At 44.6% G+C, this 19,358-nt stretch overlaps 2 protein-coding genes across 2 annotated transcripts; one reads left to right on the top strand and one right to left on the bottom strand.

Moving 5' to 3' along the window:
- Positions 1 to 936, top strand: LOC127031927 (olfactory receptor 4E2-like). Its single transcript, XM_050918955.1, has one exon. The coding sequence runs from the start codon at positions 1 to 3 to the stop codon at positions 934 to 936; it is 936 nt and encodes a 311-aa protein (XP_050774912.1).
- A 3,951-nt stretch (positions 937 to 4,887) lies between these two features.
- On the bottom strand, positions 4,888 to 5,823 carry LOC127031938 (olfactory receptor 4E1-like). Its single transcript, XM_050918977.1, has one exon. It carries the CDS (start codon positions 5,821 to 5,823, stop codon positions 4,888 to 4,890), a length of 936 nt encoding a protein of 311 aa, XP_050774934.1.
- Between the last annotated feature and the right edge of the window lie 13,535 nt (positions 5,824 to 19,358).

The following is a 19,358-nucleotide window of genomic DNA, read 5'->3' on the forward strand; positions in this document are numbered from 1 at the left end:
ATGGATGAGGAGAATGTCACCATGGTGACACACTTTGTATTGCTTGGCCTCACCGAGACCCGGGAGCTGCAGCTGGCCCTCTTCGCCCTCTTCTCCATCATTTACCTGCTGATCCTGGTGGGGAACGTCCTCATCATGGTGACGGTGATCAACAACCGGCACCTCCACACCCCCATGTACTTTTTCCTGGGAAACCTCTCCTTCATCGACATCTGCCACGCTTCGGTCACGGCCCCCAAGATGCTGGCTGATCTCCTCTCTGCGGAGAAGACCATCTCCTTTGGGGGCTGCGTGGCCCAACTTTTCTTCCTCCACCTCTGCGCCTGCGCTGAGATCTTCCTCCTGACTATCATGGCCTACGACCGCTACGTGGCCATCTGTCATCCACTTCAGTACCACATGCTCATGAGCTTGCAAGCCTGCACCTGGCTGGTAGGGGCCCTGTGGTCTGGAGCCACCGTCCACTCCCTGGTGCAGACCGTGCTCACCATCCGGCTGCCCTACTGTGGCCCCAACATCATTAATAGCTTCTTCTGCGACGTGCCACCTGTCATCAAGCTGGCTTGCACAGACACCTATTTGACTGGGGTGCTGATCGTCTCTAACAGCGGCATGATCTCTCTCACCTGCTTCCTGGCCCTGCTAGCCTCCTACCTGGTGATCCTAGTCTCTTTGCGGAGTCGGAGCGTTGAAGGGCGGCGCAAAGCGCTCTCCACCTGTGGTTCCCACTTGGCGGTGGTGGCGTTGTTCTTTGGGCCATGCATCTTCATCTACACTCGCCCTGCCACCAGCTTCTCACTGGACAAGGTCGTGTCAGTTTTTTACACAATGATGACCCCGGTGCTCAACCCAGTGATCTACACCCTAAGGAACCAGGAGGTGAAGGGGGCCATGAGGAAACTGAGAGAGAGACAGATTTTCTCCAGGGGGAAATAGGGTAATGTTCAGATAGATGGGGTCCAGAGGGAGGAGAACCCTCCAAGGTAGGAATGAACCAGTGCATGGGGAAATGAGGTCCAAAGGGATGGATTGGAAGACACACAAAAACACACACACACAAATACACAAACACACATAAACACTAAACACACTTTTTCTTTACCAACAAACAATAAAGCTGAGCTGCTGCAAGGCCAAGGGAATGTAACAACAAAGCAGGAAGAGAAGGAAAGCTCTCCTGGGTCCCAGCTGGACACAGAGTCAGATGCACTGAACACGGGCTATCAGCTGATATTATCCCCGGGCTTAATTGATCCAAAGGCCCAAGCTCGCGTGATTAAAGTTACTTATTCATTAATGTTCTGGGGAGTCAGGAGCACCAGGAAACTCCAGCTGTGGAGTTCTCCTCTGCGCATCCTCTGCTCCCCGCCAAATTTCACCGGCAGTTAAAAGAGAATTTACTTTGGAATCTGTCACACAATCAGGGTCTGCTCAATACAGCGTGTGGGGAGCCCAGGACTGGCCTAGCAGGGGACTATGGTTTGGGACTGAGGGACACAAGCAGAGCTGGAGGGTGGGGGGAGTGCAGCGGGGGCTGTGGTTGGGATAGAGGGCCCCCAGCTGAGCTGAGTGTGTGGGGTCTCAGAACTAGTCACAGGTGACCATAGGTATTTGAGTTTACCAAGGGTCACTCCATGGAATATTTTGCAATAGAACCCAGGAGTCTGGTCTCCCAGCCCCTCCTGCTCATCCCAGTGGTCTCAACCTTTCCAGATGACTGTTCCCCTTTCAGGAGTCTGATTTGTCTTGTGTACTCCCAAGTTTCACCTCACTTAAAAATGACTTGCTGACAAAACCAGACATAAAAATAAAAACATGTCACAACACACTTTCACTGAACAAGGGCCAACTTTCTCATTTGTACCATATAATGATACAATAAATGGGTAGGAATATAAATATTGACTTCCATTTCAGTGTACAGAGCAGCATAAGCAAGTCATTGTTGATATGAAATTTTAGTTTGTACTGATTTCCTAGTGCTTTTTCTGTATCCTGTTGTAAAACTAGGCCTATCTAGATGAGTTGATGTACCCCCTGGAAGACCTCTGCGTACCCCTGTCTAACCCCTCCTGGGGGAATGCAGAGGTCTTCCAAGGTGTATCTGTACCCCTGGTTGAGAACCACTTCTCTAACCCACTAGACCCCACTCCTCACCCAGAGCTGAGGATAGAACCTAGGAGTCCCAGCTCCCAGATTTTACCCCCTCCCCAAGTTTTGGGGGTTTTGTCTGCATGGGGGTGAGAAGCTTGAATAGGTGACGGGTTTATGGGCAGGTAGGACATTACTAGTTCCCTAGGGGGTCACTCCAGTGCATCGATGACTGGTGGGAATGCAGTGAGAGTTCGAGAGTTGAACAGCCCGAATGCAATGTGCTGGGAATGTTGCGTCACTTCTTACGCCAGCCGGCTTGTGCAGTCTCTCTTGAGAGCTGATTTTGCTTCTGTTTCTTCCACCTGCCTCATCACACTCCTGTTGCTACTTTTAATTAGCTCCTGAACAACTCGTTCCAGAGGCAGCATCAGCCGAGTGGGACTTCCTTTGAAAACTTGTAACGGGACCCAGAGGAATTGATTAGAAGGATGCAAACTTGTGCTGGAGACTTTGCAATGGCATGAAACAGAGATAAGGGGCCAGATCCCTAATGGATGTATGTCAGACAAAACTCCACTGGAGTCAGTAGGGCCAGATTCCACACTGGTGCAAACTGGCCGTAATTCCACTGGCATCAATGGGGTCCCCAAGTAGTGTAAATCACCCATAGCTCCAGTAGGGTCAATGGGACAGATTCCCAGCTGCATTAAGTTACCCACTCATTCATGCACCAAGGATTTAGACCTGTCAACCTGGGAATGGCCAAGCCAGATCAGACTGGGGCCCATCCAGCCCAGTTTTCTGTCTTGACAGTGCCCAGTGCCAGCCATGGAAACTGCCTAGAGGGAAGTTTCCCCCATCCCCTGTCTGTTACTGTTGGGTTTATGTTCAGAACCTGGAGCGTTTATGGCCCTTCCAAACTGTGTAATGCAACTCTGGATGTTCTCCTTAGCCATCTTGTTAAGTGAGATGTGTTAAACCAGAGGCTGAGATCAGAACAGATTAGATGAGTCTTAAGACACAGTTAAACCAACAAATGGGGTATTTGAGCCCACCCAGCAGTTTAGACCTTGTGGACAGAGAGCAGCAAAGGGCTTTGTCATTGTAGGTCTGTGGTACAACACAACAAAGGGACACAGGGCTAGAGAGACACAGCAGCAAGGGAGAAGGAGAGTCAACCAGCCGGCTGAAAGAGGTTGGTGTCTGGAGCAAAGAAGCATTCCCTGATTTTTGCTTCTCTCCTGTTTCTGGAGAAGCAGGACTGTACACTCCTTGTAAATAAACACAAATCCATCAGCAAAAATACCAGAGTCCTTTGTCGTTTTCTGCTCCCAACCAGAACACCCCTAGCTCCCCAAACTTGGACTAGCCACTACATCAAAAGGGATAACGATATAAACGTGGCTCTGTATGAAGCCCTGCTCAGGGGAGCTGGGCAAAACTCAGGATTTCCATGCCACGGGAAAACTGAACATTTTGAAATTTGTTTTCATTCTGAAATCAGAAAGAAAACAACAAAAGTTCAAGCTTTCCCACTTTCAGGTCAATAAAAATGTTCTGTTCTGATTTCAGTTTTAAAATGTATTGTAGATTACAATTGATACAATAATGTACAATGAAGTAGATTTTGAAATAAAATGAAACATCAAAAGGTTTCATTCTGATAAGGTCAGAATGAAATAGTTTGATTTTCTCAAAATGTTTTCTCCCCCCCCGTCCCGCCCATCAAAATGACATGTTCTCATGAAACAGTTCAAATTCAACAAAATATCCTTTTTTGACAGAAAATGTACAGGTGGAGAACATTTGACCTGCTGCATTGCGAACTCTCAGTGGTACCATGAGGTATTGAGTTCCTGTAGCTAAATATTTCTTGTGATTACAGGCAGAGACAGGCTAACACCTGAATATTTTTGCTGAAAAATGCAGATTTGGATTGACTGAAACATTTCACGCACAAGAATAAGAAACTTAAGAATGGCCATACTGGGACAGACCAAAGGCCCATCTAGCCCAGTAGCCTGTCTTCAGACAGTGGCCAGTGCCAGATGCTTCAGGAGGAATGAACAGAACAGGGCAATTATTAGGTGATCCATCCTCTGTCGTCCAATCCCAGCATCTTGGAGTCACAGGCTTAGCTTCTGATGGACCTATCCTCCATGAACTCCACCATGCATTCGTGTCTATTGATAGGCAAAAATATTCTGAAAAAATAAAAACGTTTCATTTTGACATTTTAAAAATAAAATGTATTGATTTTTTGATTTGAGAATTTTTTTGTTTCAAAGTTTACTTTGATTTTATTATTTTTTTTTTAAAAACTGAAAAAATGAAACAAAAAATTCAGTTTCAGGTTGAAGGAGACATTTCATTCTACCCAAAATTATCCCTCCCCTTCCCCCCCTACATAATTTTTTGGTACTGCCAGGGAACCAAAAATAATTTATTTTGTTAGCTCAGGTAAGCAGCACTCAAGCTTAACCCCCAAACCTCGTCCTCCAATGGGCCAGTTAGCTTGACTATAAGCCACCACTTAACTTGAACTAGAAATTGGTGAGTGTGTATAGGAGCTGGGTTAGGGGCGATACTCAAGTTACACCATGAGCGATCATGGCAGTAAAGACAACCCCTAAAGAGGGACAGATACCCAGATAAAACAGTGATGAGTGGTGGAGAAGAGATAAATATTCATAGATACAAAGGCCAGAAGAGACCACTGTGATCATCTAGTCTGGCCTCCTGCATGACACAGGCCAGAGAACTGCCCCAAACACGATTCCTTGGGACTCAGGGTCATTTGTTTCTGGAATTGACCTGCCTCGCCTGCAGTTTGCGCAGTGCCTGCTGCATGTCCTCGTTCCTCAGGGTGTAGATGACGGGGTTTAGCAGTGGAGTGACAGCCGTGAAAAACACTGACACCACCTTGTCTGCGGCCAGGCTCTTGGCCGGCCTGAGATAGATGAAGATGCAGTGGCCCAGGAAGAACGTCACCACCATCAGGTGGGCTGCGCAGGTGGAGAGTGCCTTGTGCCGCCCCTCGGAGAAGTGGTTCCTCAGGGAGACGAGGATGACGCTGTAGGAGACCACCAGCACCACGAAGCAGATCACGGAGATGAGCCCTGAGTTGGAGACGATGAGCACCTCAAAGACATAGGTGTCAGCGCAGGCCAGCTTGAGGACCAATGGGACATCGCAGAAGAAGTTGTCAATGGCATTGGGGCCACAGTATGGGAGGTGTAGGGTCAGGGAAGTCAGGGCCACGGAGTGGACTAGCCCACCCAGCCACATGGCTGCGGCCAGCTTCAGGCAGAACTTGCGGCTCATGATGGTGCCATAGTGCATGGGGTTGCAGATGGCTGCGTAGCGGTCGTAGGCCATGATGGTGAGGAGGAAGATCTCGGTGCAGGCGAAGAGGTGGAGGAAGAACATCTGAGCAATGCATTCGCCAAAGGAGATGGTCTTCCTCTCCACTAGGAAGTCAGCCAGCATCTTGGGCATCACTACTGAGGAGTGACAGATGTCAATGAAAGAGAGATTGCTGAGGAAAAAGTACATGGGGGTGTGCAGGCATTGGTCGTAGGCGATGGTGAAGACAATGAGCGTGTTCCCCAGCAGGATCAACACATAGATGACTGTGAAGAAGGTGAACAGGACCAGCTCCAGGGTGTGATTGGTGCTCAGGCCAGAAAGGATGAACTCATTCACTCTGCTCTCATTCCATTCCACCATGTTCTGTCTTGGGTTTATTGCCCCTGGAAGAACGGACATGATGAGAGAGGCAGGTGGTTAGCTGAGGGATAGATGTTGCAAGAAGTGATGGCAGTTATTTGGTACCAATATTCTGAAGCCCTGTGCAAGAGAAGAGCCAGGAAAAATGTGCAGAATACATGCACAAGGAGAACAATGCAACACCTGGACAGCTGGTCAAAACTTGGGAATTCTGTTCCACGGGAAAATTCCAGGGTTTTAAAAAAAAATGTTCTCATTCTGATTTGGCATAAAAAATTGAAAATTCAAAATTTTCTGCAGAAATGAAATTGTGAAATTTAACGTTTCAGAAAAATCAAACTGTTTCTGTTTTACTTTTTTTAAAAGATGAAATGGAGCATCTGGCTGCCCTGACTCTCAGGGATTTCTTATGTTGCCCTGACTCCTGGGGTCTCCCTGGGCTCCCCCCGATTCTGGGAGACTAAGACTCTGCCCCTGACTCCAGCTTTAAAATCTGTTCAAGAGGAGAGAAGAACAAAAATACATGCAATAAGGGAGCCCTGCAGAATGCATGCAAAGGAGAGCTATGAAGAACGCATGCGATGGGAAACCCATGCAAAAATCCATGCCACAAGAGAACTGTTGAAAATGCATGCAAGGGAAGAGATGTGGAAAATGTTTGCAACAGGACAGCTGTGAAAAAAGCGTGAGGCAGGAAATTTGTGTGAAATGTGTGCAACCGGAGAGCTGTGCAAAATGCATGCAGTGGGATAGCCATGCAAAATGCATGCAGGAGGAAAGTTGTGCAGACTGATAAATAGCTCAAGCTCTGTTCCAGGCCCGTTGGGCTGCTTGAGCAGAGTCCCAGTTCTTTCCCTGCTTCCTCACACGTGCTCTAGGGGGTAGTAACCCTCCACAAGTGCATGACAGCATTCTATCCCCTATCCTTGCTTGGTTGGGCCCTGTAGGGATCTAGGTGATGGCCACTGTCTTGGCTAGCTAACCAGAGACTGACCTGTGGACCTTCCTGGTTAATATCATGGGCTGCTGCACCTTGAGTGAGCCAGGCCTCACGCACTGCCGCTGGCACAGACCCATATCCCCAGCAAATGGGGCTCAGCGGGGGCATAGAAGGCCCCAGCCTACTGCAAATAGTAAGGGCTGGTCAAGCATTTCCCTGCTCAAAGAGTTTTAAGTGAACAATTCACTTTTGTTCAGAAAACTTTGTTCAGTTTTTGTTTTTTTAAATTTTCTGATTTTTTAAATTTTACAAAAATATTTTTAACACCCTCTCCCCTATTTCCCCCCATTCCCTGCATTTTTCAGTAGGAAAATGTCAAAAGGCAGTAACAGGTGACAGATGTTAGTTGTGTCACTTAATGGAGATCTGGAAGAAGTCTGGTTACAATGCCAATGAGAACCAGATATAACTTGAAGAGAACAGAAGAGAACAGAGAAAATTATAATATAACAGAGGAAATTAGGAAAGAAGAGAAAACACTGATAACTTTTCATTGACAGTGACATTTTTTCTATGAATTTTTAAATAAAATAAATCAGAAGTGTTTGAAATTTTCCACACAATCCTTTTTCCTAGACTTTTAGGCCAGACGGGACCATTATGATAATCTACTCTAACCTTCTCCATCACACGGACCAGAGAATGTCACCCAGTAATTTCTGCATCAGGACCATAACCTCTGTTTGAGCTAGAGGGAGTCTGTAGGAAAGTCCTGTAGCCTTGATTTACGGACTCCAAGTGATGGAGAATCTCCCACATCTTTGCGTAGGTTGTTCCAATGGTTTAGTTCCACTCACTGTTCAGACTTTGTGTCTCATATCTAGTCTGATTTTCTAGTAGCTTCAGTTTTGATCAACTGGATCCCATGCCCTTTGCGGCTCATTTTCAGAGCTGTCTGCTGCCAGAAGACTTTTGCACATGTAGGTATATCTATCCGATGTAGATGTGTCCTGAGCGTAGAGGGAGAGACACGGTTATGAGAGGAAATGGAAGGAGGTGATTCAGGGGCCTTAAGCCAGGAGATAGCAGTTGTCACACACACAGACACGTGCTTCTGCCAGCAGAGGCAGCAGACAGACAGACATTACAGAGAGATAGATGGGGCAGCTTTCTCTCTTTCATACACATCGGCATTCTGAGCAAGGCTCATTCAGTCAGTAGGAACAGACAGACAGACAGACGCACTCTAATCTTCCCTCAAAGAGAGGTGCCAGCATAAACCAAATTTAGTTATGTTACTTGACTAGGTTACCTGGGAAGGTGTGGAATCCTCAAGTATAATTACGCAGGCCAAAAAAGAATTTGAAGAGCAATTAGCAAAAAAGACAAAAATTGGCAGCATAAAGTTTTTTTAAGTCGATCAGGAGCAGGAAGCTGCCAATCAATCAATGGGGCCACTGGACCATCCAGGTGCTCATAGACTCATAGACTCATAGATTCTAGGGTCAGAAGGGACCAATGTGATCATCTAGTCCGACCCCCTGCACAAAGCAGGCCACAGAACCCTACCCATCCACTTCTATAACGAACCCCTAACCTATGTCTGAGTTATTGAAGTCTTCAAATTGTGGTTTGAAGACCTCAAGCTGCAGAGAATCCACCAGCAAGTGACCCATGCCCCACGCTGCAGAGGAAGACGAAAAACCTCCAGGGCCTTTGCCAATCTGCCCCGGAGGAAAATTCCTTCCCGACCCCAAATATGGCGATCAGCTAAACCCTGAGCATGTGGGCAAGACTCACCAGCCAGACACCCAGGAAAGAATTCTCTGCTGTAACTCAGATCCCATCCCATTCAACATCCCATCACCGACCACTGGGCATACTTATCTGCTGATAATCAAAGATCAATTGCCAAAATTAGGCTATCCCATCATACCATCCCTTCCATAAACTTATCAAGCTTAATCTTAAAGCCAGATATGTCTTTTGCCCCCACTACTCCCCTTGGAAGGTTGTTCCAGAACTTCACTCCTCTAATGGTTAGAAACCTTCGTCTAATTTCAAGTCTAAACTTCCTAGTGTCCAGTTTATACCCATTTGTTCTTGTATCTACACTGGTACTAATCTTAAATAATTCCTCTCCCTCCCTAATATTAGTCCCTCTGATATATTTATAAAGAGCAAGCATATCCCCCCTCAGCCTTCTTTTGGCTAGGCTAAACAAGCCAAGCTCTTTGAGTCTCCTTTCATATGACAGGTTTTCCATTCCTCGGATCATCCTAGTAGCCTGTCTCTGAACCTGTTCCAGTTTGAATTCATCCTTCTTAAACATGGGAGACCAGAACTGCACACAGTATTCCAGGTGGGGTCTCACCAGCGCCTTATATAACGGTACTAACACCTCCTTATCTTTTCTGGAAATACCTCGCCTGATGCATCCTAAAACCGCATTAGCTTTTTTAACGGCCATATCCCATTGGCGGCTCATAGTCATCCTGTGATCTACCAATACTCCAAGGTCCTTCTCCTCCTCTGTTGCTTCCAACTGATGTGTCCCCAATGTATATCTAAAGTTCTTATTATTAATCCCTAAGTGCATGACCTTGCACTTTTCACTATTTAATTTCATCCTATTACTATTACTCCAGTTTACAAGGTCATCCAGATCTTTCTGTATGATATCCCGGTCCTTCTCTGTGTTAGCAATACCCCCCAGCTTTGTGTCATCGTCAAACTTTATTAGCACATTCCCGCTTTTTGTGCCAAGGTCAGTAATAAAAAGGTTAAATAAGATTGGTCCGAAAACCGATCCTTGAGGAACTCCACTAGTAACCTCCTTCCAGCCTGACAGTTCACCCTTCAGTACGACCCGTTGTAGTCTTCCCTTTAAGCAGTTCCTTATCCACCTTTCAATTTTCATATTGATCCCCATCTTTTCCAATTTGACTAATAATTCCGCATGTGGAACCGTGTCAAATGCCTTACTGAAATCGAGGTAAATTAGGTCTACCGCATTTCCTTTGTCTAAATAATGTGTCACCTTCTCAAAGAAGGAGATCAGGTTGGTTTGGCACAATCTACCTTTAGTAAAACCATGTTGTAATTTGTCCCAATTACCATTGACCTCAATGTCCTTAACTACTTTCTCCTTCAAAATTTTTTCCAAGACCTTACATGCTACAGATGTCAAACTAACAGGCCCATAGTTACTTGGATCACTCTTTCTCCCTTTCTTAAAGATAGGAACTACGTTAGCAATTCTCCAGTCGTACGGTACAACTCCTGAGTTTACTGATTCATTAAAAATTCTCGCTAACGGGCTTGCAATTTCATGTGCCAGTTCCTTTAATATTCTCGGATGAAGATTGTCTGGGCCCTCCGATTTTGTCCCATTAAGCTGTTCAAGTATGGCTTCTACCTCAGATGTTGTAATATCCACCTCCATATCCTCATTCCCATTTGTCATCCTTCCATTACCCCTAAGCTCCCCATTAACCTTATTAAAGGAACACTCAAGGAAGACAAGACCATTGCAGGGAAGCTCAGTGAATTCTTTTCATCTGTCTTTACTGCAGAGGATGTGAGGGAGATTCCCACATCTGAACTATTATCTTTATGTGACAAAACTGAGAAACTGTCCCAGATTCAGGGTCATTAGAGGACATTTTGGAACAAACTGATAATTTACACAGTAATAAATCACCAGGACCAGATGGTATCACCCAACAGTTTTGAAGGAAATCAAATATGAAATTGCAGAACTACTAATGGTGGCATGTAACCCGTCATTTAAACCAGCCTCCATATCAGATGACAGAAGGGTAGCTAATATAATGCCAATTTTTAAAAAAGGCTCCAGAGGCACACCTGACAATTACAAGCAGGTACACCTAACTTTAGTACCAGGCAAACTGGTTGAAGCCATAGTAAAGAACAGAATTAATCAGACACATAGATGAACATGATACAGTGGGGAAGAGTCAACATGGCTTTTGTAAATAGAAATGCCTCACCAATCTATTAGAATTCTTTGAGGGTGTCAACAAGCATGTGGACAAGAATGATCCAGTTGATATAGTGTACTTGGACTTTCAAAAAAAATTTGAGGAGGTCCCACCAAAAGCTCTTAAGCAAAGTAAGCTGTCATGGAATAAGAGGGAAGGGAAAGTCCTCTCATGGATCAGTAAATGGTTTAAAAATAGGAAAGAAAGGGTAGGAATAAATGGTCAATTTTCACAATGAAGAGAGGTAAATAGTAGGCTCTCCTAAGGCTCTGTACTGGGAACTGTGTTATTTAACATATTCATAAATGATCTGGAAAAGAGGATGAATAGTTAGGTGGCAAAATTTGCAGATGCTACAAAATTACTCAAGATAGTGTAGTCCAAAGCAGATGTCAAAGAGTTACCAAGAGATCTCACAAAACTGGGTGACTGGGCAACAAAATGGCAGATGAAATTCAATGTTGATAAATGCAAAGTGATGCAGGTTGGAAAACATAATCCCAACTATACACACAAAATGATGAGTCTATATTAGCTGTTACCTCTCAAGAAAAAGATCTTGGAGTTTTCATGGATAGTTCTCTGAAAACATCTTCTCAGTGTACAGCAACAGTCCAAAAAGCTAACAGAGTGTTAGGAACCATTAGGGTAGGGATAGCTAATAAGACAGAAAATATCATATTGCCTCTATATGAATCCAAGGTATGCCCATACCAAGAATACTGTGTGCATTTCTGGTCACCCCATCCTGAAAAAGACATACTATAATTGGAAAAGATCTAGAGTAGGACAACAGACCTATTTGGACACAGACTGGCTAACCTAGTGAGGAGGGCTTTAAACTAGGTTCGACGGGGACAGGTGAGCAAAGCCCACAGGTAAGTGGGGAACAAGACCTGGGAGATGGGTTGGAAACAGGAGGGAGCACGGGCTATAATGGCAGAGAGGAAGGAGGGTCAGGGCAAAACTGGGAGGCAAGATCAAACCAGTATCTTAGATGCCTATATACAAATGCAAGAAGTATGGGTAATAAGCAGGAAGAACTGGACGTGCTAATAAATAAATACAACTATGACATTGTTGGCATCACAGAAACTTGGTGGGATAATACACATGATTGGAATGTTGGTATGGATGGGTACAGCTTGCTCAGGAAGGATAGACAGCGGGGAAAGGGAGGAGGTGTTGCCTTATATATTAAAAATGTACACACTTGAACTGAGGTGGAGACGGACATAGGAGACGGAAGTGTTGAGAGTCTCTGGGTTAGGCTAAAAGGGGTAAAAAACACGGATGATGTCGTGCTGGGAGTCTACTACAGGCCACCTAATCAGGTGGAAGAGGTGGATGAGGCTTTTTTTAAACAACTAACAAAATCATCCAAAGCCCAAGATCTGGTGGTGATGGGGGACTTCAACTATCCAGATATACGTTGGGAAAATAACACAGCGGAGCACAGACTATCCAATAAGTTCTTGGATTACATTGCAGACAACTTTTTATTTCAGAAGGTTGAAAAAGCTACTGGGGGGAAGCTGGTCTAAATTTGATTTTAACAAATAGGGAGGAACTCGAGAATTTGAAAATGGAAAGTAGCTTGGGTGAAAGCGATCATGAAATCATAGAGTTCACAATTCTAAGGAAGGGTAGAAGGGAGTACAGCAAAATAGAGACAATGGATTTCAGGAAGGTGGATTTTGGTAAGCTCAGAGAGCTGATAGGCAAGGTCCCATGGGAATCAAGACTGAGGGGAAAAACAACTGAGGAGAGTTGGCAGTTTTTCAAAGGGATACTATTAAGCGCCCAAAGGCAAGCTATTCCGCTGGGTAGGAAAGATAGAAAATGTGGCAAAAGACCACCTTGGCTTAACCACGAGATCGTGCATGTTCTAAAAAAATAAAAAGGAGTCATATAAAGAAAGGAAACTAGAATGAATTGCAAAGGATGAATATAGGCAAACAGCACAGGAATGCAGGGGCAAGATTAGAAAGGCAAAGGCACAAAATGAGCTCAAACTAGCTATGGAAATAAAGGGAAACAAGAAGACTTTTTATCAATAAATAAGAAGTAAGAGGAAGACCAAGGACACGGCAGGCCCATTGCTCAGTGAGGACAGAGAAACAGTAACAGGAAACTTGGAAATGGCAGAGATGCTTAATGACTTCTTTGTTTTGATCTTCATCGAGAAGTCTGAAGGAATGTCTAACATAGTGAATGCTAATGGGAAGGGGTTAGGTTTAGAAGAGAAAATAAAAAAAGAAGTTAAAAATCTCTTAGGCCTGGTCTACACTACGTGTTTAAACCGATTTTAGCAGTGTTAAACCGATTTAACGCTGTACCCATCCACACTATGAGGCCCTTTATATCTATATAAAGGGCTCTTTATATCGATATAAAGGGCTCTTTAAATCGGTTTCTGTACTCCTCCCCAAAGAGAGGAGTAGGGCTAAAATCGGTATTACCATATCAGATTAGGGTTAGTGTGGCCACAAATCGATGGTATTGGCCTTCGGGCGGTATCCCACAGTGCACCACTGTGACCGGTCTGGACAGTGGCCAGGTAAACAGGAAAAGCCCTGCGAAATTTTGATTTTCATTTCCTGTTTGCCCAGCATGGAGCTCTGATCAGCACGGGTGGCAATGCAGTCCCAAATTCAAAAAGAGCTCCAGCATGGACCGTACGGGAGATACTGAATCTGATCGCTGTATGGGGAGACAAATCTGTTCTATCCAAGCTCCGTTACAGAAGACGAAATGCCAAAGCGTTTGAAAAAAAAAATCTACAGGCTACACAGTGCTGCGTGACAAGCGTAACGGGAAGCCAGAGACTCAAATGGATGCTCATGGAGGGAGGGAGGGGGGACTGAGGACTCCAGCTATCCCACAGTCCCCAGCAGTTTCCGAAAAGTATTTGCATTATTGGCTGAGCTCCCAATGCCTGTAGGTTCAAACACATTGTCCGGCGTGGTTCAGGGAATAGCTCGTCAATTTACTCCCCCCCCCACGTGAAAGAAAAGGGAAAGAAATCATTTCTTGACTTCTTTCAATGTCACCCTATGTCTATTGAATGCTGCTGGTAGACGCGATGCTGCAGCAGTGAAGAGCAGTATCTGCTCCTCTCCCCTCCCTAGTGGCAGATGGTGCAGTAGGACTGGTAACTGTCCTTCTTATCAACCCATGAGTGCTCCTGGCTGGCTTCAGTTGAGGCTGGCCGGGGGCGCCTGGGTGAAAATAGGAATGACTCCCGGTCATTCCCAGTAGATGGTACAGAATGGCTGGTAACCATCTTCATCATAGCAACTGGGGGCTGAGCTTCAATCAGCCCCCTCTCTTTCATGTGAAAAGAAAAGATTCTGTCCTGCCTGGACTATCATAGCAGTGGGATGCTGGGCTCCTTTCCCCCACACTGCTTAATGTCCTGCCTGGACTATCAAAGCACCGGGAGTCTGCCTCCCCATCATTTTATGTCGCTAAAAACTCAGTGTTTCTTATTCCTGCATTCTTTATTACTTCATGACACAAATGGGGGGGACACTGCCACGGTAGCCCAGGAAGGTTGGGGGAGTAGGGAAGCAACGGGTGGGGTTGTTGCAGGGGCACCCCCCATGAATGGCATGTAGCTCATCATTTCTGCAGGATCTGACACAGAGCAGCTGTACTCTCTGATACACTGCTTCTCTAGTACATTTGCCCCATATTCTAGGCAGGACTGATTCTATTTTTAGAAACCATAAAGGAGGAATTGACTCGGGGAGTCATTCCCAGTTTTGCTTTTGCACCCCTGGTAGATCTCAGCCAGGGGCATCCATGATAGCAGCAGACAGCACAGAAGGACAGATAACCATCATCTCATTGCCAAATTACCCTAGCAGTAGATGGCACAGAACAACTGGTAACCATCTCTGCTATCATGCAAAAGCAAACGAATGCTGCTGTGTAGCGCTGGAGTATCTCCTCTGTCCGCGGCATCCAGTACACATACGGTGACTGTTAAAAAAAAAGCTGAATGGGCTCCATGGTTGCCGTGCTATGGCGTCTGCCAGGGCAATCCAGGGAAAAAGGGCGGGAAATGATTGTCTGCCGTTGCTTTCCCGGAGGAAGGAATGAGTGACAACATTTACCCAGAACCACCCGCGACAATGATTTTTGCCCCATCAGCCACTGGGCTCTCAATCCAGAATTCTAAGGGGCAGGGGAGACTGCAGGAACTATGGGATAGCTACGGAATAGCTACCCACAGTGCAATGCTCCGGAAATCGACGCTAGCCTCGGATCATGGACACACACCGCCGAATTAATGTGCTTCGTGTGGCCATGTGCACTCGACTTTATACAATCTGTTTTATAAAACCGGTTTATGTAAAATCGGAATAATCCCATAGTGTAGACGTACCCTTAGAAAAGTTAGATGCCTGCAAGTCACCAGGGCCTGATGAAATGCATCCTAGAATACTCATGAAGCTAACAGAGGAGGTATCTGAGCCTCTAGCTATTATCTTTGGGAAGTCATGGGAGACAGGAGAGATTCCAGAAGACTGGAAAAGGGCAAACATAGTGCCCATCTACAAAAAGGGAAATAAAAACAACCCAGGAAACTACAGACCAGTTAGTTTAACTTCTGTGCCAAGGAAGATAATGGAGCAAGTAATTGCAGAAATCATCTGCAGACACTTGGAAGGTGGTAAGGTGATAGGGAATAGCCAGCATGGATTTGTAAAGAACAAATCATGTCAAACCAATCTGATAGCTTTCTTTGATAGGACAGTGAGTCTTGTGGATAAGTGAGAAGCGGTGGTATACCTAGACTTTAGTAAGGCATTTGATACAGTCTCACATGATCTTCTTATCGATAAACCAGGCAAATACAACTTAGATGGAGCTACTATAAGGTGGGTGCATAACTGGCTGGATAACTGTACTCAGACAGTAGTTATTAATTGTTCCCAATCCTTCTGGAAACGTATAACAAGTGGGGTTCCTCAGGTGTCTGTTTTGGGACCGGCTCTGTTCACTATCTTAATCAAGGACTTAGATATTGGCATAGAAAGTATGCTTATTAAGTTTGCAAATGATATCAAACTGGGAGGGATAGCAACTGCTTTGGAAGATAGGGTCATAATTCAAAATCTTCTGGACAAACTGGAGAAATGGTCTGAGGTAAACAGGATGAAGTTTAACAAAGACAAATGCAAAGTGCTCCACTTTGGAAGGAACAATCAGTTTCACACATACAGAATGAGAAGAAACTGTCTAGGAAAGAGTATGGCAGAAAGGGATCTAGGGGTTATAGTGGACCACAAGCTAAATATGAGTCAACAGTGTGATGCTGTTGCAAAAAAAGCAAACGTGATTCTGGGATGCATTAATAGGTGTGTTGTGAGCAAGACACAAGAAGTCATTCTTCCACTCTACTCTGCGCTGGTTAAGCCTCAAAAGAGAAGACTAAGAGGGGACATGATAGCAGTTTTCAGGTATCTAAAAGGGTGTCATAAGGAGGTGGGAGAAAACTTGTTCACCTTAGCCTCCAGTGATAGAACAAGAAGCAATGGGCTTAAACTGCAGCAAGGGAGGTTTCGGTTGGACATTAGGAAAAAGTTCCTAACTGTCAAGGTGGTTAAACATTGGAATAAATTGCCTAGGGAGGTTGTGGAATCTCCATCTCTGGAGATATTTGAGAGTAGGTTAGTTAAATGTCTATCAGGGATGGTCTAGACAGTATTTGGTCCTGCCATGAGGTAATTGAGGTAATGTGTGTAATATTTCCTCTAGAGGTCCCTTCCAGTCCTAGAATCTATGAATCTATGAAAACAAAAATGAGGAGGGGTACGGAACAGCTTCCATATGAGGAGAGATAAATAAGACTGGGACTTTTCAGCTTGGAAAGGAAATGACTAAAGGGGGATATGATAGAAGTCTATAAAATCATAAATGGTGCGGTGAAAGTGAATAAGAAAGTGTTTTTTACTCCTTTGTATAACACATTAACCAGGGATCACTCAAAGAAATTAATAGGCACACAACCTGTGGAAATCAGCTTGTGGAACTCATTGCCAGGGGATGTTGTGAAGGCCAAAATTATAACTGTGTTCAAAAAAGGATTAGCTATGTTCATGGAGGTTAGGTCCATGAACTGCTATTAGCCAAGACAGTAAAGGATTCAACCCCATGCTCAGGGTGTCCCTAAACTTCTGACTGCTGGAAGATGGGATTGGACAACAGGGGACAGAGATCACTGGGTAATTGCCCTGCTCCGTTTACTCCCTCTTACACCTCTGGCATTGGCCATTCTTGGAAGACAGGATACTGGGCTAGACAGACCACTGATCCGACCCAGTAGGCCCATTTTTATGTTAATCCCCATCTTTTGAGTTTTTTTAGGAACAGGTTGGACAAACACCTGGCAGGGAGGGTTTTGCTTGGTTCTATCTCAGTTGGGGGGGGGGGGAATGGACTAGATCATCTCTCATGGTCCCCAGATTGGTACATTTAATAAGATCATAGCAATCTTCTGTGCATACATCTCTAATAAAGGTGAAACAAGCAGTCAAAAAATGTGAAATCCCAAAGTAGCGAAGGTTTTCTGAAGTTATGACAGAAATAGTAAAGCAACAAAAAACAAACAAAACTACCCCCTCCAACCAATCAAACCTACATAGAAGCAGAAATATTTAAAAAAAATCCAAATTGAGAGGAAAAAAAACTTACTGTTGTTGTAGTTCCCAATGCTTAGGGCTCCCTGGACAATCATTGCGTCTGGGCTAACTCCTGATACTTCGCTTCTATGAACTAAGAAGTAAAATATGGGACTTCTCTGTCTAAAGCAGAAGTAGCAGAATTGCCCTTTGTGCCTGTCTCTGATTATTTTAATTTATCAGAGAAATCAATGATAGTTTGTATTTAACAGGCAGTTTCTGTTTTGCTGCCAATAATATCAAAATCATTGGTGAGTAGGTTAACTCTTTGTTACTGCTTTTAGGGTTCTCTGACAGACAGCTGGTGATTTACCAGGGGAAGCTCTCTTGACTAATTTTTCAACAATCTTTGTCGTGCAAATAGGAACCTAGTGGTACAATTTTTCGGTCTACTTCCTCAGAATGCAGTGACTCCTGGGCTAATTCTGTGTTGCTCTTCCTAGTCATTAATGCTCAATCATCTTATAACAAAGAAGGATTTCCAGGTGAATTCTCCCTGCAGGAGATCCCCATAACATCTAGCCCCAGAGATCCAGAGCTGCTGCAGGGCTGTGTTCTCAACCCCAACTATATAACGTTTTGCACTGCTGTAAATTCATTGCAATGTGACATCAATTTGTGCTGGTCCCTAAGAAAAGTTTTGTACTCCAGGGACTTGATGTTGTCTGACTTGCAGCTGAGTTGCAAGGGGAGTTGTTAAAATGTCCCAAGTTTTTGAAGGTACAAGCTTTGCGAGAGTTTAACAGCTGCCACTGGGATTGGAGTCCTAAAGTTAGATCCACAGCAGGTGTTAATCAGCAGAACTCTATTGGAGTCAATGAGCCAGATCCCCAGCTGATGTAAATTGGCCATTGCTCCAATGGGGTCGATAAAGCGGCACTGATTTACGGGGCAGCTGAGGATCTGGACACTGGAAATGTGTCTGTGAAATGGCCTTTAGGATGGAGAGCATCTGTTTAACTAATTTCTCATGCCCAGTTCTGCCTTTTTAATTGTGTTGCAAGTTAACTGTGTGGCGGAATATACACCAGTGTAAGAGAGAGCAGAATTTGGCCCGTAACATAGTTACTTTAGCATACATCACCAGAACATTGCCAGAAGGCAATGGAGGTGGAGCATTAACATTGAGAATGGGGTGGAGAGTACAGGTAATCTAGGCAAGGCCAAACACCTAAACAAATACTTTGCCTGAGTTTTTAATAAGGTGAATGAAAAGTTTAGAGATAGTGGCAGGGTAGCTAATGGGGCGGGATAGCTTAGCAGTTTGAGCATTAGCCTCCTAAATCTAGGGTTATGAACTCAATCCTTGAGGGGCCCATTTGGGGTAAAACCAATACTTGGCCCTGCTAGAGAAGGCAGGGGGCTTGACTCACTGACCTTTCAGGGTCCCTTCCAGCTTTATGAGATAGGTATATCTCCATAGATTAATGGCAACAAGGATATGGAGGTAGAAATTACCACATCCGAGGTGGAAATCAAGCTCAAACAGCTTAATGGGACTAACTTAGGGGGTCCAGATCATCTCCATCCAAGAATTTTAAGGGAACTGGCACATGAAATTGCAAGGCCAATAGCAAGGATCTTTAATGAATCCATAAACTCAGGGGCCATACCCTATGACTGGAAAATTGCTAATATAGTTCCTATTTTTAAGAAAGGAGGGGAAAAGTGATGCAGGAAACTACAGGCCTGTTAGTTTGATCTCAATTGTATGCAAGGCCTTGGAACAAATTTTGAAAGAGAAAGTAGGTAAAAACATAGAGGTGAACAATAATCTGGATAAAATATAACATGATTTTACAAATGTAGATCCTGCTGGACCAACCTGATCTCTTCCTTTGAGAAGATAACTGATTTTTTTAGACAAAGGAAATGCAGTAGATCTAATCTACCAGGATT

The sequence above is a fragment of the Gopherus flavomarginatus genome, chromosome 11, assembly GCF_025201925.1.
Source record: "Gopherus flavomarginatus isolate rGopFla2 chromosome 11, rGopFla2.mat.asm, whole genome shotgun sequence".
NCBI classification, from domain to species: Eukaryota; Metazoa; Chordata; order Testudines; family Testudinidae; genus Gopherus; species Gopherus flavomarginatus.

What these genes read in the sequence shown, in the direction of transcription:
- LOC127031927 (XM_050918955.1), top strand. Translation starts at nt 1, where the DNA reads ATGGATGAGGAGAATGTCACCATGGTGACACACTTTGTATTGCTTGGC.
- LOC127031938 (XM_050918977.1), bottom strand. Translation starts at nt 5,823, where the DNA reads ATGGTGGAATGGAATGAGAGCAGAGTGAATGAGTTCATCCTTTCTGGC.